The sequence below is a fragment of the Streptopelia decaocto genome (genome assembly GCF_964273445.1).
Source record: "Streptopelia decaocto genome assembly, chromosome: 12".
NCBI classification, from domain to species: Eukaryota; Metazoa; Chordata; class Aves; order Columbiformes; family Columbidae; genus Streptopelia; species Streptopelia decaocto.
This window is the reverse complement of record NC_138667.1, coordinates 18,060,780-18,082,063: the sequence shown is the minus strand read 5'-3', so window position 1 is coordinate 18,082,063 and position 21,284 is coordinate 18,060,780. Positions and strand designations below refer to the sequence as shown.

The window sequence follows — 21,284 nt, the reverse complement described above, 5'->3', positions numbered from 1 at the left end:
CCCTCCCTGCCAGCAGCCTTCCTCTTTCTCTTCCTCGTCACGCTCGGGGACTGCCCACGTTCCTGTGGTCAGCATGGCCAGACAGGAGGTGGGGATCACAAGATGACCAGGAGGTGCCACCATTGCTAAGCACCCAGGGACATCACGGAGGTCAAGGTGATTTCCAGTTGCTGGCATGCAATGTCATGGCTGTGAGGAGGAGGAAGCAGATGTAAAGCAGCCATCAAAATACAGTTGTGAATGGCAGCAGTGGAGCTGTATGAGCCCCAGACATGGGGCAGGAAGGGGACAGGTGGGTCCCAGCCCGGTGACACGTGTACCTGCAGCACCCCAGGGGCACAGGGCACACTGCCTGCCCAACCTTGCCAGGACCAGACATCCCCAGGAATTGAGCACCTTGGCTGGGCTGACAAGCCAATGTCATCCTGTAGATCTGGTCATCCTGCATTGTCCCAGCCTACTGTCCTCTTCCTGCCACCCAAGTGGGTGCTGGGTGGCCCCCAGGCCTTTTTCCTGGTCCCTCCTTCAGCAGAGGGGCCTTGGGGGAAAATAACAGACCCAGTGACCCAGAACAGCTCAGCCTTGTACATCAACACGCATCGGGGGAACCAGGAAGTGCAACCGACCCCAAAAACGTCACGGAGAAGGGAACAAAAGGGACAGCACGGAGAGCCACAAGCTCTGCAGGAACCACAGAGAAACAAAAAACAGGACAGAAGGAGAAGTGAGAGCTGAAGGGGATGGGAGGGAGGCAGAAGGATAAAGGGACAGATGGCTGGGGACACGAATCTTAGTGCTCCCCACGTCCCCATCTCCACATGTCCCCATATCCCCACAGCCCTGCCTTCCTGTGTCCCTCCTCATGTTTGAATCTCCCCATTTCCCTGTGTCTCCATTTCCCTGCCTCTCCATGTCACCATCTCCCTGACTGTCTGTGTCCCTATCTCCCCATGTCTCTCTGTTGCCTTGTCCCCATCTCCTCATCTCCTCGTGTCCCTATATCGCCATGCCCCAGTCCCCCTGTGTCCTTGTGTCCCTATGTCCTCATATCCCGATGTCCCTGTCTCCTCTTGTCCCCACGTCTCCATATGCCTGTGTCCGTGTCCCCGTGATCTCGTTTCCCCATCTCCCCGTGTCCCCACGTCTCCACTTCCCCATGCTCGTGTCCCAGAGCTCACACGAGATGTGCGACACCAACCACTAGGTGGCAAGGCGGATACGGGTGGGCGGGGCTTGTCTGACGCGGGGCGGGGCTTGCCTGGCTCGGTGGGCGGGGCTTGCCTGGGAGAGCGCGCGTGCCGAGGGGCGGTGCTTGCCGCGGGATGGGGCGGGGCCGCCAGGAGGGGGCGGGGCCGAGCGGAGGGCGGGGCCGGGCCGGGCCCGGTAGTTCCGGGCTCCGCACACGCGGGGCGGTGACGGGAACCGGGACCGGGACCCTGGGACCGGGGGCAGTACAGCGATGCAGCCGCCGCCGCGCAAGGTGAGTGCGGGGCCGAGGGGCGGCACTGGGGTGAGTCCCGGCACCGGGACGGGCGAAAGGGACAGGGGGGAGGGCGACCGGGTCCTCCATCGGCGCCGGCGGACCGCGGCAGGGTCCTGTGGCGAGGGTCGGGAGTCGCCTCCGGCGGGCCCTCACCGGGGTTGGGGCAGCTGGGCGGTGGCCACCGGCACCTGCAGTGACAGCGGGAGCGGTGGGTACCGGGGCCGGCGGGAGCGGCGGTCCCGGGCGCTGAGCGGTGCCGTCCCGCAGGTGAAGCTCACCCAGGAGCTGCGGGTCCAGCTCCTGGAGCAGCTCTCGGGCCTGCAGGGCAAGCAGCAGCGGGACGCCGAGCTGCTGGAGGACATCAGGTAGGGTCCCCACGCGTGTCCCCCCCACCCTGAGCTGAGGCCGGGCAGCTCATCCCACGCGTGGGGCGGGCACGGCTCACCTTGAGCCCGACGTGTCGAGGTCATGGGCTCCAGCACCCTCTGGGGTGGCCAGATAGAATCATGGAATCACAGAATCATTTTGGTTGGAAAAGCCCCTCAAGCTCAAGGAGTCCAACCATAACCCACCCCTGGCACTGCCCCATGACCTGAGAACCTCATGTCCGTCTGTCCAGCCCTCCAGGGATGGTGACTCCAGCACTGCCCTGGGCAGCCTGTTCCAATGCCCCACAGCCCTTTGGGGAAGAAATTGTTCCCTGGATCCAATCTGAACCTACCTAGTTGGGGACATCACAGTGTGGGGTGGTGGCAGGGGGGTGATGGCAGGGGTGGCCTGTCCCTGCACCACCTGCTCTCCCCACAGGTCCTACAGCAAGCAGAGGGCCACCATCGACAGAGAATACGGGCAGGTAAGGAGGTGCTACCATTTTCTGGGGACCAATGTCCCCAGAGGGCACAAGCACTGAGCCTTGTCTTTCCTCCATGGGGTGTTTCGGAGCAGGGCCCGGTCCCACGCAGGCAATGGGCAGTGGCAGGGATCATCTGAGCAAAGCTTGGCTGCTCGGTACCAGCCGCAGAGGCTACTGGCAGATGGACTCAGCATTTTCCCTGCCACTGGCCACATTAGGGCAGCCATTGGGCTGCTTTGCTGAGCACAGCATGACCCAAACCTTGCATGTTTTGGGGCCCCAGAGGGCAAACTGTGCGGGGGGAGGAAACCGCCTGGCTCTGCTGTCTGCTGGGTCATCGCAGAGCTCTGCTTTTAAATGTCAGAGCCTGGCTTTGCTCTGTGAGATGTCCCTGAAGTGTCCTTTGGGGACACTCTGCAGCAGCCTGGCACGTGCATCCCTGTTCCTGCCTTCCCCCCTCAGGCTGGGGTCACCATCCCCCAGGGTTGGGATCCTGCTGTGCTTGGCTTTCCTGGGGGCTCCTCTCTTCTGCACCTGCAGCCAATGTCCCTTGCTGGCACCCCCTGGGTCCCAAAAACTGCAGGGGGGGGGCCTGTCATCATGGTGGCTGCTCCCCAGAAAGGTGTTCCCGCATGGACTGGAGGTGGGGTTGGAGTGTGTCCCCTCTGCTCTGGGGACACCCATGAGGTGGGTGGCTGGTGTGGGGGTGCCCAGTTTCGACCCTGGAGCGGGACAGTGGGGTGCTGAGGTGCCCAGCGCGTTGGGTGATGGTGGTGGTGGGTCTGTCTGCAGGCGCTGCAGAGGCTGGCGAGCCAGTTTGTGAAGAGAGACTGGCAGCGGGGCCGCGGGGAGGCCGGCGACACAAGGTGGGCTGGTGACAAGGATGGGGACAAGGGGCTGGGGTGGCTGTGCTTGTCTGTGTCCCTCCCAGCTGACCCAGTACCAACCAGGATTTGGATGTCCTGAGGATGCAGCCCTGGGTGAGATGTCCCCAGGGGTGTGGTACCCAACTGGGGGGGGACCACAGGAGCTGGGGGTGATGCTGTCCTGCTGGCATCCCCAAAAGCTGGCGGGGGAGCAGGAGATCACCCTGCCCTGTTCTCACCACTGCATCCGCAGGAGCGCGGTCGCTGTCTGGAAGGGCGTCATCGAGGGGACCGCACACGCCGGGCAGGTCCGTGTCACTGCCTCGGAGACCTACCGCTCCCTCGCCGCTGAGGCCGCCCGCACCGCCCGTCTCTCCAAGGAGAGAATGCTCAAGAAGGTACTGGAGAGAGGACGTGTTCCCCCATGGCTGGGTGGTGGGGACGCCTGTCCCCTGCCAGCTGACACTCCCCGCAGGGCATCGAGCGGCTGCAGAAGGCACAGAGCGAGCTGCTGGAGACAGTGAAGGAGCTGGACAAGGCGAAGAAGCAGTTCACCCACCTCCAGCGGAGCAGCGAGGTGGCCAAGGACAAGGCAGCCGATGTGGAGGCTCGGTGAGCAGAGGGGACTGTGGCGGGGGGTGCCATGGCCGCGGGGTGGTCTCATGTCACCCCCAACCTCCCCAGGCTCCGAAAGAGCGACCGGAGGATATTTCACACCAAGGCCAGCCTGCAAAAACTCAGCGCCAAGGTCAGCAGTGTGGGGGGCCAGCAGTGTCCCCAAGCACAGAGATTCAGGAGGACACGGGGTGGTGGCCCCCACCCCATCACCAAGTCCCGCTCTCCTCGTCCCCACAGTTCTCAGCACGGCTGGCCGAACACTCGAGGCAGCTGGTGGGGGTGCAGAACGAGTACGGCTTCGCTCTGGCAGCCGCCACCGCTCACCTGGAGCATTACCGGCGGGTGGAGCTGCCCGCTGCCATGCAGGTAGGACCTGCGTGGACCCCCTTGTGTCCCCCGCACGAGGTCCCACAAGAAGCATCTCCCAGGTGCTGCTGTGAGGGGGAGCAGCAAGGAGGGTCCTGCCGGTGCAGGGACAGGGCTGGTGGCACTGCGGGGTCAGGGATGCCCCCAGGGGGCTATGGGCAGTGCCAGGGGGTGTTGTCTCCACCCGCTTTTCCCCAGGCGTTGGATGGTGACCTTTATGAGCGGCTGCGGGAGCACTTGACGGTGGCCAGCCGGACGGAGGTGGAGACCTGCCGGGCCACCCGGGACTGGTTCCAGGGCATCGCGGAGGCGTCCGTGCAGGTAACAGCACCCATCCCCGGAGCAGGAGGGGACAGGAGGGGACAGGTGACCACCCCGGCCCCACGCTGCTCCCGTGCTGCAGGTATGCCGGGAACAGGACCTGCTGCTCTTCCTGCAGGAGCATCCCGCTTTCACCCTGGCACCCCAGCAGCCCTTCCAGCTCGCTGGGGTGGAAGAGGTAAGTGTGGAGGGGGACATTATGGCGGGGTTGGGGGGATACATACAGCCAAGCCCTTCTCAGCCCCGCTGTCCTCACCCAGGTGTCCCTGCTGCTGCCAGGGGATGACGGGGCCAGCCTGGAGAAGGAGGCCCGACGCTGGGCCACGCGGGTGGCCCGGGACCGCAAAAACAAGGCGAACAGCGAGGAGGTGGGTGCTGTCCTTCCCCACGGAGCACGGGGATGCTCAAGGAGGAGTTGTCTCTGCGCCCCACCAGCTCCTGCCACCCCCTGACCCGTGGGTGCCCCGCAGGCGCTGCAGCGGCTGGAGACCAGGCGGCAGCAGGTCCCCGAGGCGGAGGCGGCCGCAGTGGAGCGGCGGATGGAGGAAACAAGGGAAAACATCCGGAAAGCAGAAGTGGGTCCCCTGGGCAGGGGCTCAGGGTGGCCTCAGGGTCTATCACCCCCAGGGTGTGGGACACAGGGATGGGGAGAGGCGGCACTGGGGATGCAGCATTGGGGATGGGGCGCTGAAGATGCTTTGCCACCCTGGCCACCACTCTGGGGACCAGCAGTGACAGGGCTTGCTGTGCTGTCCCCCCCACCCCACAGGTGTCCCCTTAGCCCATGACAATGCGTGTGTGTCCCCAGGTCAGCCGGGTGAAGGCCGAGGCGCGGCTGGCGCTGCTGCGGGCAGCAGGGCTGGATGTGGACACGTGGCTGGCGGGGGCCATAGTGGGGGCAGGCGAGGAAGCGCCCACGGGGCTGGATCCAGCTGAGTTCGATGACTACGAGGACAGTGACGAGGCAGACGAGGACGACGAGCCTGGCCCTGCTGCCCGCACCTACCCCTACACCTGCCGGGTGATTTTTGGGTACCAGGTATGGCCATGGCTGCCTACCCCCCACCCTGCCGGCACCCCCAGCCCCCCTGCCACTTCATCCCCTGTCCCTGCAGGGCTGCCAGGTGGACGAGCTGTCCATCACCCAGGGCGAGGAGCTGGAGATCATCGAGGATGGTGATGCAGAGGAGTGGGTGAAGGTGAGAGTGGGCTGAGCTGTCACAAGCATGGGGAGACACATTTCAAAGTTCACCAGGGTTGTCCCTGCCCTGAGGTCTGGGACAGTCATGGAATCACAGAATAGCTTGGGTTGAAGGGACTTTCAGTTTATCCAGTGCCACCCCTGCCATGACAGGGACATCTTCACCAGCTCAGGTTGCTCAGAGCCCCGTCCGGCCTGGCCTGGGATGTCTCCAGGGATGGTTCATCCACCACCTCTTCGGCCAGCCTGGGCCAGGCTCTCACCACCTTCAGGAGCAATGATTTCTTCCTCAAGTCACATGTTTTCTGCCCCTCCAGGCTCGGAACAAGGCAGGCCAGGTTGGCTATGTCCCCGAAAAGTACCTGCTGTCTCTGGGTGGTGAGACGGGGGCTGGGGCTGGCCCCCCAGGACCCTCTGCCCTGCACCGCCAGCTCTCCAGCATCATGGCTGCAGAGCTGGTGCTGGAGCCTGGAGGTGGGTGCCAGGATGTCAGATGTGTAGGGCTGGTGCCCAGGGGCTGCTGAGCCCCTGCTGCGGCAGCATGGGGGGTGCTGAGCCCCCACCCCATCCTCTCCACAGCCTGGCTGGTGCGAGCCCTGTACGACTACGAGGGGCAGAGCCCCGAGGAGCTGAGCTTCCCTGAGGGGGCGATCATCCGCGTGCTGCCCCGTGCCCCCGGCGAGGTGGACGATGGCTTCTGGACGGGCGACTTTGATGGCCGCGTCGGCGTCTTCCCCTCGCTGGTGGTGGAGGAGCTCACTGGGGGCCAGGGGACAGCTGGGCAGGTCAGTGGCGGGAGGATCACTGTGTACCCATCTTGTGCCATGGCTGCGGGTGGGAAGACTTCACCCTTCCCACTGTTCCCATCTCTCTTTGCTGTGTCTTCCCAGGAGTTGCCATCGCCTTCCCCACCGCCCTTCTCCCCTCCCGGCCTGGTGCCCGGGGCCAGCCTGGCCCCCAGCCCCTCTCCCGAAACGCCGCTGGGAAGTGAGTGCATGGGGGGTGCAGGGAAAGGGGCTGGGGGGTGTGTGGAGAGTGGGGCTGAGCAGCCAGCCCCTTCTAGGTTGCAGGCAGGACGGCGCGGGCAGCGGGCAGAGCTCACCAGACCTGGCAGCCACCCGCCTCCGGCCGGTAAGCACCATCACAGTGACACTGTGTTCCGCTAAACCTGCCCCAGGCCTCCCGTAACGGGGGCCAGTGGCACTCCTGTGCTTTTGGGGGGGGTCTGGAGTAGGGTGGGCAGCCTCAATAACTTGGCACATCATCTCTCCTCTCTCCACAGCTCCGCGCACCCCCTCCACCCCCTGGCAGAGCCCCCGAGCCCGACCCCGAGCTGCACTTCAGCTGATGCTGTGGGTGCCCTATCCAGGGGCTGGCGCTGCCCCGACACCGAGCTGGTCTCTGCGGGGGTCACATCCCACCCAGCACCACCGCACAGCCCGGGGCCTCCTGGCAGCCCCAGTATGGGGGTGTTCAGTGCCATGGCTGTGCCCCGTCTCCCCCAGATCTTGCCTCTGCCCCCCACACCTGGCACTGCCCGCACAGCCCTGGGGGGCTCAGCTCCAGGCCCTGCCTGTCCCTGGGGCATCTCCCCGCAGGCAGGGGGGCTGTGCCCCAATAAAGCCAGTTGCCTCTGCTGAGGGGTTCAGCAGCTTTAATGGTTTGAGCTGGTCTATGTACAATGCGGTTACACCCCAAAGCTCACCGGGGGCCCTGGGGCTGCCTGCTGGCTGGGCCAGGGTGCAATTCTGCCCCCCAGGTCAGGCTCTGGCCCTCGGGTGGGGCTGGGGGCTCCTCTTTCTGCCAGCATCTCCAGGGACCCGTGGGGTTCCATGCCGGTGCAGGATTTGTGCCTGCTCTACGTGGTGGGGGTGCCCAGGGGGGCTGCACTCTGCGGTGAACGTGCCAGTGTGTGTGGGGGTGCTGCCCCCTGCCCCAGGGGGGTCTTGAGCTGCTGCTTCTGTCACTGCCGCTGGCTGCAGCCTCCTCTGGCACATCCTTCCCCCAGCGCTGGGGGCTGCACGGACCGGGTGGGCAGCGGGGACTGGGTGGTGTATTGCTCCTGGCAGGCCCAAGGGTCCCCCCGGGGGGCTGTCCGGGGTGCGGTGGGTAGGAGTCGGGTACCTATTGCCAATGGGATGAGGTCTGGCGCCGAGTGCGGTTGTCCATAATGTCGGCGCGTCGCTCCGGCCATGCCAAGCGCGTAGCTGCCCACCAGGGCCGGGGCCGGCTGCCCCGTGGTCCCCCCACGGCAGAGCCCCCAGCCCGGTGTGGGGGCTGGGGGCCACATGTCCACGCTTCAGCCGGGAGTGGAGAGGAGCTGGGGGGAGAGGGAGAAGATGGGGCTTGTCCCCATGGCCCTGGCATCCCCAGCCAGGATTTGGCTTGTCCCCATGGCCCTGGCATCCCCAGCCAGGATTTGGCTTATCCCCATGGCATTCCAGGCAAGAATGGGAGTTGTTCCCATGGCCATGGCCAGGCTGTCCTGGCCCTGTGTCTGCCCAGAGTGGGCCCAGCTGCCCATGGGCATCGCTGCCTGTGTCTGGGCATATGGGCGAGAGCACCTGCCCCTGCAGAACCTGATGCATTGGGAACTGACCCTCCTGGAGAAAGGGTTCACCCTCTCTCCATCACCAGGCTGTGACCCACCAGGACAGGGGCACTGCCAGTGTGTTCCCCCCAACACCTTGGCCATTGCCCCAGGGGCTGGGAACAAACACTCACATCACACGGTTGCTCCTCGGTCCTGCATCACAGCGCTGGGCTCCTGTGGAATTATAGAATCACAGAATAGTTTGTGTTGAAGGGACCTTCCCAGCTCCCCTAGTGCCCCCCCTGCCATGAGCAGGGACATCTTCACCAGCTCAGGTTGCTCAGAGCCCCGTCCAGCCTGGCCCGGGATGTCTCGAGGGATGGTTCATCCACCACCTCTCTGGCCGACCTGGGCCAGGCTCTCACCACCCTTATTTCAAAAAATTCCTTCTTCAGGAAGAAACTATGGAGGAGGGATGTGGATGTCAGTGCTCCCATAGGACTGGGATACTGGGGAGGGGGCCAGGTCTCTGTTGGCCACAGCAGTGACCCATGGGCCAGGGGACAGAACCCCCTGAGGCTCCAGGAGCTGAGTACAGCCCAAACACCATCTTCTCTGCCCTTCCCCATCACCTGTAGGACATATTAGGCAGCACCTAACAACCTTTGTGGTGGCCCCAGCTGGGACCTGGGAGATGAGGGAGTGGTCCAGTGGTGCCATGGCTTGGTGATAAATGTCCCACTGTTGTTCTCCAGGGACCCCGTGTCCTGGAGCACACCAAAGCAACACCCCAAAACCTGGTGCAGGGTCCGAGGCACAGAGGCCTGGTGGCACAGAGCCTGGTGGCACAGAGCCTGGTGGCACAGAGGAGAAGGATAAAGAGGAAAGAAGTCACCATGTCCCTGGGCTTGCCCTGCCTGTAACTGTTGCCCCAGTGATCAGAGGGACCACAGCCATGTGAGGAAGGAGGACCTGTAGGCACCTCTTCAGGTCTCTGGAGAAGGTCTTGTAGCCCATCAACTCTGTCCTGTGGGGCTGCCTTGAGCTGCCCTTCACAAACAGCTCAAACATTCCAGCCCAGCCACCAGAAAGCAAGAAGAGGGAAACTGGTGGAGCTCCAGCAGAGCAGCCCCAGGGCACACCTCTGGCTCTAGAACACACCTGGATTTTTACCCAGACTGTTTCCTTCCTTCTTCTTCCAAGGGCTTTGCCACGTGTGCCCTGGTGCTGGCTTTGTGGGGTGAGCCCAGGCCAGCCCTGGGGCTGCTCAATATACATGTCCCCAGGGGGGGTGACAGGGCTCTTGGTGCCTTCCCCCAGCCCCCTGCCATGAAAATCATCTTTCCTCACCTGTAGAACCGCGTGTGAGCAGGTGAGTGAACATGTTGGGTATCTGCTCCCACCACCAATGGCCTCATTAGCTGTCTGAAGGCAGTGTCAGGGGGCAAATCCCCCAAACTGGGGGCCATTGACAACCAAGCAGGTGGTGTCCTCTCCACTGCTGCCCTGGAGCTCACTGACACCTCCAGCAAAGTGGTCAGGTGGGAAGGTTGGGAGATACCGGGGGGTTGGGAGCCCCCCAGCTCTGGCCAGGTTGGGCCTTTCTACCCCCTGAGCACAGACAGCACCAGCCCCTCCAGGGCAAGGAAGAACAACCAAGAAACAACCAGTTGGCGTCACCATTTCCTGGACTTCGAGAAAGGCTCCTGGAGACATCTGTCCCTGCTTGTGTATTGTTGGACATAGCGAGCCCCAGCACTGCAGTGAAGCTATAGTTTGGGGAGACCAAGTCCTGTGCAGTGGCAGACCTCCCCCAGGTCAAGAAAAGGTGATCCCAATGGATGTCCCCAAAGAGCCCAATCGCAAAGGAAAACTCATCCCTTGCCCAAGGGGCAGCTGGCAGCGGGTCTGCAGCATCTCCCATGCAAGTCAGTGACCTGCCTTTTCCCCACAGTGCAGGTACCAGCAGGGTGGGAGCTGTCATGGTGACTTTGCATGCTCCAGACATGGAGATGGATGGGTGAATGCAACCAAAAAAAGGTAAGCAGAAACAGGGTGGTCAAGACAGGACAGGTCCCAATCTCAGTCAGCCTGACACAAGTTTGGTGCTCCTGTCCCCACGGCACAGCAAATGCCACCACGCCTGGGCTAGTTAATCTCACTGGCAGCAGGACGTGGGGTGCTGTGCCACAAGCCCTCCAGCCCAGGGAACCACATGGGGACAAGGAAGATGAGGAACCTACCTGCTGCCCCATGTCCTCTGTTCCGGGCTGTTTCCTGCTGCCATCATCCCTCCCCAACTCATCAGCCTTTTCGTGCAGACTCAGGCTCCCGTGAATATCCGACACTTCATCTGCCGACCCCAGTCCCATCTCCTCCAGGTAGATGCTGGCTCCTTCCTGCACCAGCTCTCCTGGGATGCTGGGACTTGACCCTCCCAGCACTCGATGGCTCAGGAGCTTCCTCTGGCGGCTGGTGCTCCCGGGAGCATCCTGCAGCGACCCCGCCGTGCCGGAGCCCTTGCCCGCCCGTTGGCTGTTGCGAGTGCTGGAGCTGGCTGGTGTGTTTGGGGCCGGGGTGGTGGAGCGACTCTGTTCCCCACCCTTGCTGCTCTGGGCACCTTTCTGGACGGCTCCGTTCTGCAGGCCACCCATGGGGACAGTCCCGTTGCGAGCCCGCTCCCGCTGGAGCCGGTCACTGCTGGGCTCCAGCTCCTCCGTGCTGGGCTCCCGGCTGCCGTCAGGCAGGGGACCATCCTGCTGCTCGTGGAAAGTGGGTTTCTTCCCGATATGTGTGACACGAAACCTGCAATGGGGACAAAACAGATCAAAATCCCTTCCCTCCTCTCTCCCAGCTGTATTTTCATCTCACCTGCACCTCCAGCTTTGGATCTACACTGTGATGATCTCCAGCCTTTCAGACCCATTCAGCACCACTGAACCCCCACTCTAGCCTTGTCCCACTCTGACCTGGACCCATTTTCCCCTTCATTTTTTGGCAAAAAAAAATAGAGAAGGTAGAAAAGGTAAATCCATATGTTGGCCAGTACAGACCCTGCCAGCCTGGCCTCTCTACAGCAAGATATGTTGCAACTCTTGAAAATACTCTGAGATACAACTTGGATGAGCTTGTATAGGAACTCAGGTGTCAATTCAAGCAAAAGCAAACTGGCAGGGCCTGAGGAGGAAGGGACGTCCATGCAGAGTCACATGGATGTTGCATCCAGTGACCAACCACCATCAGGACAAGGAGAGCCAGCATTTATGGCAAGCAGTACACTCTGAGTGAAAGCAGGGACGGGGTTTCAGCAGGACGAGCTTTATTTGGGTATAGGGATCAAAAGGCAGGAGGAGCTGTTTGGCTAAAATCTGCCAGAGCACACTGTGCGCCACCCCCTGGAGTAGTGGATGGTACCAAGGTTGTCCACCAAGGTTCCACCATGTACCAGGTAACAGTTCAGAGCTCCAGGGTAGGGAGGAGAACAGATGCAGAAGTTGGTCTGACACCCTCAAGGATGCATTACAATCAGAGGTGACACAATATTGCAACTGGGGAGTCAAGAGAAGTTAGGGATCTACCATAACTTTTTGTTGATTGGTGAGGGGTAATGCATAGGCAAACCTACAAGTCTGACTTGCAAGTGAGCTGGTTGTGACTAACACTGTGGTTCCTCTTCATCAGCAATGCAAGCCACTGCTGGATCAGCAGATGGGAAATCTCTTCCATGGTGAGCTGGTGTCCACCAGTCAAAGAACGCTGATCCCACCACAGAGACCTCATGCAGCCCATGACTCACCCAGCAGCTGCTCTCACTGTGCTTGAATCACACACAGAGAAGCCGCAGACAGCCCTGGCTCTGCTGGTGCTCAGCTGCCAGTCAGCATCAGGGCAAAATATAATTTAAGCAGCAAAGTTCAAGCTGGGGATGAGAGAAGAACAAGGCTGTGGCAGTGCAGCCATTCTGAAGGAAGATGCTGAGGAGCATGGTCCAAGAGATAAGAACAGATGCCAGATGAGATGCCAGAGATGAAGGAGACCACCACCAGACTGAGGACCACTGCCTGTGAACAGTACAGGCCCCTCAGCATTGCAGCTGGAAGTGATGCTCATGATTGTAAGGATCAAGAAGAGAAATCCTCCAGACAAGGTACCCACAGGACTGCTCGGGTCAGGCCAAGCCGCAGCAAATGTGACCCTTCAGATTTATCCAGATATTTGGAGACAAGGCACCAGTTCTACAATTTGGGAAGGCCAAAGAATGTTCCAGTCCCAAGAGGGACAGGGAGAAGGCATGAGTGGCAGGACCATTTCTCGGTTGAGCAATGTCAGCCTGGAAGAGCTGGGAATAAATTCAAAGGAGCAAACAGGGTTCAGACTGACAGGGGCACAAGAGGTGACGTAACCAACCTCTGGATGGTGGGGGGAAAGGCAGGAGAACATTGGCTGTCTGCCGAGGCAGCATCGCTGGGGCGTTTGGTTCAGTAGGATGTGTCATGCTGTGGCTGATCGGGCAAAGGTTGGAGGATCAGACACAGAAGATTTGGTGGACGAACTCTGCCACTGACAACAACCAGTTTAGGTAAACTCTATGATAATTGGTAAGTCATTCAATAATATAAAAGTACAGATCTACACTAATCTCAGTCCTTTAGCGTTGAGCCTGTGCCCACCAGCTGCAGATCAGACCCAGTCAATGAGCTGCAGGTAACAGGGAAGGCAGCTAGAGTCTCAACTACCACACTGTCCTGGTTTTGTTAAAAACTAAGTTTCTCTTTTAGTGAATTTGCCTGTCAGCTAAAGCTTCATATTAGCTGCATTTTCCTGGAGAACCAGATACATGTTTTGGTAAACATAGCAATGGAATGCAAACTTATTGATAAGCATGGATGGACATCTCACGAGAGGGGCGACGAGAAACTGGTGACCAAGAAACTGACCAACTGTGTATAACATCCCATTCACGTGAATACTTCATATAAAAGTGGGAGATCATGAGGATCTCGTCCCTTTTCCCTTTTGCCTTTGCTTTTTCCCTTCTGCTTATGGCTGACATTAGGAGAGGACCTTGCGAGTCATCCCTGCAAACTGAGGCCTAGTGAGAGACTGAATCCAGCTCCAGTTGGCTGCAGAGTCCAGTCCAGGACTTTGGGTGCCGGCTCTGCAGTTGCTGAGACTTTCAAGATTGGTTTTGAATATTTTGTATTATTTTCTCTATTCTTATTAGTAGCATTAGTAAAACATTTTTAATTTTTCCATCTCTCTTCTCTCTGTCCTTCTTTTCCTCCCGATCATCTGTCCTGAGTGGGAAGGGGGGAGAGGGAGGGGCAAAAGGGGGAAGTGGTGGGGGAGAGAAGGTTAACAATACATCTGCCAGGGTTTTATTGTCACCCCGCAATCTAAACCCTCGACACACATCCAAGACAAAAGCAATAGCAAAAAAAGGAGAGGAACAAGACCTGAAGATTGCAACTCAAGAGGTGAATCAGTCATGGATCAAGGTACTTTGTGCAATCAGGATCTTCATAGTAAATAAAACAGTGCAAGGGCAGTCCCAGAAAAGTCATCCAGGATCTGAAAGAGCAAAGGGGCTAGCTTGGAAATGAGAATCAGAATTTGGAGGTAGTTTTGTACCTCCAGGGCACATAGAACCCTCAGCGGTTGGACCTTATACCAAGGAGATTCAGGAAGTGGAAAGTTTTAAAATACAACCTTGGAGAAATGCAATTACTGTCCCATGGAGAAGGCCAATGTGATACGGGATATCAACAAAGATAAAGAGAGAAAAAGAAGATTTGAAGGAAGGTGCCTCTAAGAAAGAAGAACACCTTCTCCAAAACCCAGACATGAGAGGAGACTGAGAAGAGCATGGATGAAGGACACAGAGGAGCGGATGGAGCTGGGCACCAGCCAGGAAATGAGATTAGTTGCAACTCCACAACAGTGAAGAGATCTGGCTTACTAAATACCACCATTTTAACCAAGGACAGCTGATGGCAATGGGCAAGCTGTCAGTCTCCAGAAGGTGTGCTCTTAGCTGGAGTTCAGCATGGGGAGGCCTGGTGTGTCTGTCCCCTTCACCAGCTCCCCATAAAGCCTCCAGTTCACCTCCGTACAGAGAATTCTCACTGTGACAGAGGAAAAACCCCACACCCTGGTGCCTGCTCTGGCTCAACATCACCTTGAAAGGACTGTCTCTCTGGGTGACAACCTGCAGCTTCATCAGATCTTAGGCCCTGAATGAAGACCCGCTGCAGGATCAAGGCACAGCAGAGCTTTGTGTCTCAGCAGGATGGCCATCCAGGGAGCAGCAGTTCCTCCTCACTCTGCCCTGGTCACCTCTGCAGTAGGGAGCTGAGCCCTGGAAGACCTTCCTAAACCTTTCTGCTGAGGATCGAGACAACCTGGGCAAGACTGCAGATTGTACCGAAGGTTACTGACCACACAGAGACCACAGGCAGCTCGGGAAGTCCCTTGAGGTGAGACCAAGGTGGGTCTGGAGTAGTATTTGTGGGAAGTATCAGGTACACTCCCTTATATTCCTGCTGTGTCATCTAATTACAGTCATCACTGGAGGCGGTGACCTGGAGGAGCACAGCCACTCTTATATTCTGATGGTGGTGGCTGGTAACTTGCTCCTGGGACTCACTGTCACCTCCTACCCCTCCTAATGAAATCCCTAAAACCTGGGGTCACTGGCGCTGTCGGGCACCAAGAGCTTGCACACATCTGGAACAGCAGCTTGTGAGAGGACGTGGATTTGGGGCTCTGCCCGGCACTGAGTCGGCAGGACAACCTGGGCTTGAGTCACCTTCTCAGAGAAGGAGGGAAGCCACCATGGCCTGCCATGTACCACAGGTATTTCCAGGTGCAAGAAGCACTTGGGTCCTTGGGACTTCCAGGTGCAGAGCTACTGCTGGGGCATCTAAATGGGGAAATGCAAGAGTGTGCCTGGCGTGAGGCAAGTGGGGAAGGGGAAAGGAGGAGGGGAGGTGAGAAGACTCTCCATGATGCTCCATCAGAGCAGAAGAGCAGTGTCTGGCAAGGCTCAGTGAAGTACCTGCCCACTGAGAAGACGGTGGTCTCTCCAGGATGCATCCTGCCTTTGCCTTCCTTGGACCGTCCTTGCCTATGCAGTGGGTGCCTCTTCCTCTTGCTGCAGTGGATGCAGGGGGCCTGTGTGGAGCCCAGATGCACCGTATGGTGATGGGGTGGGCCCCCGTCCTGGCTGTTCCGGTGAGGACAAAGGCTGCAATAGAAGAAGGACATGACTGTGTTACCTGGAGACTTCCCAGCCTTGGTGCAGCCTCACTGCAGCAAGCCCTGAGAAGCAACAGCTCTGGAGGGGACCTCCTGTGAGGACAGAAATAAGGAAGATCTCTTTCATTCCCCATGACAGTGCCATGAAACACTCATCATAACCCCTGGGAGGAGCAGGATTTCTTGTTGGAAAGATGCTTTGTAGCAAGCTGAAAAGGGGCTGGATGCAACATCTCTAGACCAAGGTGATAACCAAAGGTGGCTTCTCCCTTACTCTGCAGAAGCCACAAGCTGGGATAAGTTTCCCTTACCTGGGCACTGGCAGTGGGATGTCCCCTTCATTGTCCCCCAGCATCTCCTTGAGGGCCTCCGCATTTGCTGAAGAGCGAGGAAAAAGGGAATGTGTCAGCCAAAAGTCAGCACGTCTCCAGGTCAGCCATAGGAAATGCTCACCTTCGTTTTGGATGATACATCTCACAATCTTCTCCACAGTGTCCTCGTTCAGCTCCTCCTCTTCATCTGAAAAGAGAAAATGTGGCTCTGAGGGCTGAGATTCAGAGTCTCAATTCCTTCCCAGGAGCAGCCACGTCAACAGAGGCTGGAGAAGCCTCATGTCCCACATCACACTGGGAAGCCCCTGGGGAACACCAGGTCCCTCACCCTGGAAATGGCTAAACCAGCAGCCATGTGTGGAGGGAGGCGGGGGTCGTGTAGCTCCTTCAGAACTGAGGAGCATCACCAAAAATGAGTCAGAAGCAGGTTCAAAACAAGTCGAAAGAGGAGGCTCCTCGTGGGGACAGTCCAGCCCTGGAGCTCCTGGCTGCAGGATGCTGCAGGTGCTAAAAGTCTCCAAGGGTAAATGGGACAAGTTCACAGGAAAGAAACCTGCTGGAGCCTGCTAAACATGGAGAAACCACCTCTGATGGAGAAAGCCCTTGAGCTACATGCTGTTAGAAGCTTCAAAGAGTATGCTGCGGAAACTTGGCTCGGTGACTGCTCCGTTGTGTTGTTCATCCCCAGCATCCACCACAACCTGCTCTGGCCACTGTTGAAGGCAGGAAGCTTGGCTGGCTGGACCTTCAGCCCAATCTGCAGTGTTCCACCTTCCTGTGAGCAGGTCAGAGCTGTGGACTGGCAGGCAGCTGCCTCAAAGACCATGGTCAAGGGCTGCCACCATGGTCCTGAAAGTCCATGGAGGTGCTTCCCTGGGCTGAGGCATCTCCAGCAGACAAGGCCAATCCTGGAAAGTTCAGATTCTGTCTCCATGGCACGTGCAGCCAAGTCACTAAAGCCAGAGGAGCACATCTAAGGACACCTGGAAGCTCCTGCTGCGTCCATGGGTGAGCTGGAGGAGTCATGTTTCCCTCCCATGCACGAGAAGTGGCCACAGAAGCTGCTGCTGCTCCTCCCGAGCACTGCCAATGGCACAGGGGACCCAGAGGAGTTATGCAGCACCATTTGGCCATTTTCAGTTAAGGAGGCAGATGGAGGAACACATCCTCTCCATTTCAGCAGAGACGCATGAAACCATGAAACAACAGAGCTTGCTTGGACCAGGCTCTAACTTGCACCGATGCTTGATGTTGCCGTGACTTCCCAACCCAACTACCCAAGAGCGACTTAGGGTGGCCTGAAGTGATGGAAAAAACCCTAAAAGTCACCTTCTAGCATGGAGCACTGGTCCTAAGGAAACACCCCTTTTCCTCTGGCCTGCATGAATACAACAGGGACTAGAAGAAGACATGACCGATAGCAAACACCATGCTGGCCCCATGCTGGACCTCCTAATGCCAAAGGGGCAGAGGGAAAACCTGAGTCCTGGCTGCGGATGCTTTCCTTGCAGGGGAAGTGGGTTGTAATTCAGGCACTGGGAATTTGGCCAGTCCTGGCCTTTGGAATTTCCTTTTGGTGACAATGCCACTTTGGGAAGGGCCAGAGGCTGATTACCACCTCCCTGGCACCACCAGCCTTGGCCAGCCTGCAGAGCCAGCAGATCAGAGGCCTCTCCAGGCCACACATCCCCATGGAACATCACGCTGCTCTCACCACCCCATCCCCTTTTCCTAACCCAGCAGCACATGACAGGTAAACCCTGCCAGCCCCAGGCCAGAAGAGCATGTAAAGAGCATCCATCCACCCCGGGCGAAAGGCAGCGCCCAAGCCCCCGCTGAGCCCCCGTCGCCCCAGCACTCACTGGCCTGGAGCTCCGCCAACACGTCTTTGTTATCTGGGTCGAGCTCGTCCCGGAAGGTCCGGCACCGGTAACCCTTCTTCTTCAGGACATGGCAGATCAGGAAACCCACCAGCCCCATGATGAAGAAGACGAGGACGAGGAGGAAGACCATAGACAGGCTGTGCTGGGGGTCTGAGTCCCCATCGTCCGTGCTGTTCTGGTCTGACATGCGGATCTAGGAGAAGGGGGAAGGTGGCTCAGGGACCTCAGTGGTCACCCCCCCGACCAGGCTCCCCATGCCCATCTTCCTTATCCTCCTCTTCCTCCTGCCCTCCTTGAGCAAGAACCAGCCCCCAGCTCAGGGTGGGCTGCCAAGGGTTCATCTCTTGCCCCACAAGGTCCAACGTGGGGGGTTTCCCATGGAGGAGAGGGCAGACTGGAGGTGGCTCAGCGCAGTCTCCCAAGGACACTGCTGCCCCGCACGCACCCGGCAAAAGGCATCCCAAGGGCAGCAGTGGCAGCAGCAGCATCCCCTCAGGCCTGCCCAGCCCTGGGCTGAGCTGCTCCCATGTCCCTTGCAGGTGGCTTCCCAAGGGCACTGGTCCCCCGGCCTTCCCCGGGCTCTGCGGCTGGCGGCATCACCCCTCTTGCCCTTGCGGGAGGATGAGCATCCTTCCTCTCCGCTCCACGCAGACCCGCTCCCCCTCGCATCCCTCGCTACTCACAGCCGAGGGCCTCCGCCGGCAAAGGCAGAGAAGGCAAAAGCGCAGGCAGGGCAGGCAGGGAGCCGCGGCAGCCCGGCTGGCAGAGGGCCGAGCCGGCCGGCAGCTCCCGCATCGTCCGCCCGCAGAACCGAGCTCACTCCCTCCGCCCCGGCTCCCCTGGGCTTTCCCGGTCTCCCCTCCCGGGGGCTCGGAGCTCAGCTGCCGCTTGCCGGCTCCGCTTCCTGGCACAGGCAGCGTCCGCCCCCGGCTGTCCCCTGTCCCCGCTGCTGCGGCGGTACCTGGGCCTGCGGTGCTCCGCAGCGCTCTTCTCTTCACCTTCACCTGCCTCCTAGCAACCCCGCATCCCTGCGGCTGGGGACCGCGGCGAGCATCCTCCGGCCCGCCGGCTCCCTCCTGCCTTCCTTCCTCTGGAAGGAGCCAAGCTGGTTGCGGCTGCCGCGGCAGCCTGCCGCCGTCTGCCAGCGAGAGAGAGCACCCGCCTGTCCCGACCCCGGAAAATATCTCTCCGAAGCGGTTTTGGCGGATGAAGGTGCGGAGAGAAGCCGAGGGACACGGCGGCAGCCGCAGCGGGGAGCAGACGGGAGTGCCGCTCAGGGAAGCCGGTCCTGCCGAGCTGCTGCCCGCCCCGGGGCGAATAACCTCTCCCACACGCGAGCCAGCCCCGATTTCCCCCCGCACCCCCCTTTCCAAAACACTGAGCAGTTTTTAGAGCACTGAGTTGTGATGGGCAGACAGAAGGGTGGAAGTGGGGCTCAGCAAGACCAGACTGGTCCCACACCGGCATGTGTGGGGGGAGAGGGGTGCAGACACCCATGCCATGATCACAGCACCAAGAAGATGGTGGAAAAGGAGCCTCGAGGGACCCCACTACACAACACCCTTCCCCAAGCCAACTGTCTCTCCCTCCTTCCTAAAAAAGGGCTGGCTGAGCCATTTGAAGTCTCCAGCTGCGGTGGTCCCATGATGTCCTTTTCCATCTCCACCACATTATCCTCACTCTGGGAGGCTTCACCCAACTCCCCTTAGCTACTGCAAATTAGGTTTGTTCCTCTCCATCCTTTGGCCATCAGTTCTCCATCCAGACCCTGAGAAGCACAGACAACCCTTGAAATCTCTCCCACCCCACCTCTCCTGAACTAAGTGTCTATCTAAATACACATTCATTTGTGGTAATTATCCCACCACGCTCCATGTTGCCATGTGGCAACCTGAGACTCCTCCAGGCTTTCAACTATGTGATGAGGAGAGCTCCTGTCCCTCCCCACAACTGACCAAGAGTCAACCTTCAGGAACCCAGAAGCCTCCTCCATCACCATGACATTGGGATGTCACCACATCATAGGTGCCACCCATCTGTCTATTGTCCTGGCTGGGAGACAGGCCCTAAGGTGGACCAACTATGGCAAGAAAAGCCCACGGGCAGCAAGACTGACTTCTCCTGCCGTGCTTTGCTAAGGCTGCAGGAGGGGAGAGGTCTCCTGGTGCTGGACTAACAAGCTGCGACATCATGCAAGTCTCTGTTGATCAAGACTTTAAAGGTAGTTTATTCCTTGCCCTGTTTCTTTGAAACAGGGGACCTTGCGGGTCTCGGTTTCAGAGCCCCTGGGGGATGCAGTCATGGTGAGCTCATTTCCATTTTCCTCGTGCCCACGCACACTGCCCTGCACAATAAATCGCTCTTTCTCCCCCCAGGCATTTCCACCCACCCGATGCATTGCTGCGCTCTATCCCTGCGCCAGGCGAAATGAGCCTGGGTCTCTTGGCCCTCCCGGCTCCGAGGGAAAATTCCCATTTTCCCACAGCCCCCGGTGTTGAGGCGTTTCCACAGCCCCAGGGGCTGCAGGACAGGGAGAGGGAGGATGGTGCAGCCACCCACCTGGGGACAAATTCTGGTCCTGTGTGGGGTGTACAGAGACAAGGAGGAGGCTCAGCTACGGTCATGCTGCTCCCACCCTGCTCCACAGCTGAGTTGTCCCAGCTGATCACATTTCTCCTCCCAGTGCTCCTCCTGGGCATCACACAGCCCTGGTCTCCATCCTGCTTCCAGCACCCCAGCCTCAGCATCCCTCAGGGCTGCTCGATCCTCATTCGGCTGTGGGACCCCCTAAACACTTTGATGGCCAGACCATGAGCCTTGTCCCACGCAACACCTCGTGGGTGACTCAAAGAAGACACCATGGCTCCTCTCTGTCCTGCGACCAGCCAGGTCACCCGCTCCGGGCTCTGTGACAGGTACAGGCGTGAATCCTGGAGGGACCTTTGATGCTACAGTCCCTCTCATGACATTGCCTGAAGCCCTTAAATCTTAAGTCATCAGGTCAAGAGGTGGCTGGAGGGAGAGGGAATGGAGTGACTGAGCAGAGGGTAGAGGGACAGCACCGTCCCCCATCGCCTCGTCCCGCGGCCAGCTCTGGTCCCAGCGTATCGCCACATTACCTCTCGTCCGCTCTCTTCCTGCGCCTCCTCCGCAGCCTCACGGACAATGCAACCGTGCCCACCTGCGGGACTGGCCGCCCCGGCCCCACTGGGTGTCCACGTGGCAGCTAAACAGGCCAGATTGCCCAGCTGTGGCAATCCCATGCGCAGGCTGCTCCCGGGGGTCTCTGCTACGATGCTCGGCCCGAAAACTGCCATCATCTCTGCAAAAATGCTACATCCTGTTATTTCAAACATCTCCCTGAGTCTGAAGCCCTTACTGAAGTTTTTCATCCATCCCCAGTAAGCTAATGGCCTTTAAACCACAGCAGGTTTTTGCTCTCTGAGTACAAAGAGCATCTAAAAATATCCCTGGTTGACACTTTCTCTGCACAGCTCCAAGGCTCATGAAGATGTCCAGAGCAGCAACTGGCTTCCAGAGGGCGAGCTGAGCCGGCAAAGCGATCCCCGCT

General features: G+C 59.3%; 2 protein-coding genes across 2 annotated transcripts; one reads left to right on the top strand and one right to left on the bottom strand.

Annotated features, from left to right (window-relative positions):
* The first annotated feature begins 1,354 nt into the window (after window positions 1–1,354).
* FCHSD1 (FCH and double SH3 domains 1) lies at window positions 1,355–7,353 on the top strand. The gene is made up of 19 exons (XM_082063554.1): window positions 1,355–1,480; window positions 1,751–1,848; window positions 2,291–2,336; window positions 3,129–3,202; window positions 3,456–3,600; window positions 3,678–3,814; window positions 3,887–3,950; window positions 4,058–4,186; window positions 4,385–4,507; window positions 4,590–4,685; window positions 4,768–4,875; window positions 4,978–5,082; window positions 5,316–5,546; window positions 5,623–5,706; window positions 6,026–6,182; window positions 6,288–6,493; window positions 6,599–6,695; window positions 6,772–6,839; window positions 6,991–7,353. Exons 1-19 carry the CDS (start codon window positions 1,460–1,462, stop codon window positions 7,054–7,056), a joined length of 2,055 nt encoding a protein of 684 aa, XP_081919680.1. The 5' UTR covers window positions 1,355–1,459; the 3' UTR covers window positions 7,057–7,353.
* Window positions 7,354–7,397: 44 nt separating this feature from the next.
* RELL2 (RELT like 2) lies at window positions 7,398–21,218 on the bottom strand. The gene is made up of 8 exons (XM_082063686.1): window positions 20,833–21,218; window positions 17,693–17,906; window positions 15,952–16,017; window positions 15,810–15,876; window positions 15,299–15,487; window positions 10,485–11,046; window positions 8,433–8,475; window positions 7,398–8,028 (listed from the first exon to the last, which is right to left on the bottom strand). The coding sequence occupies exons 1-7, from the start codon at window positions 21,103–21,105 to the stop codon at window positions 8,434–8,436; spliced, it is 1,413 nt and encodes a 470-aa protein (XP_081919812.1). The 5' UTR covers window positions 21,106–21,218; the 3' UTR covers window positions 7,398–8,028; window position 8,433.
* Between the last annotated feature and the right edge of the window lie 66 nt (window positions 21,219–21,284).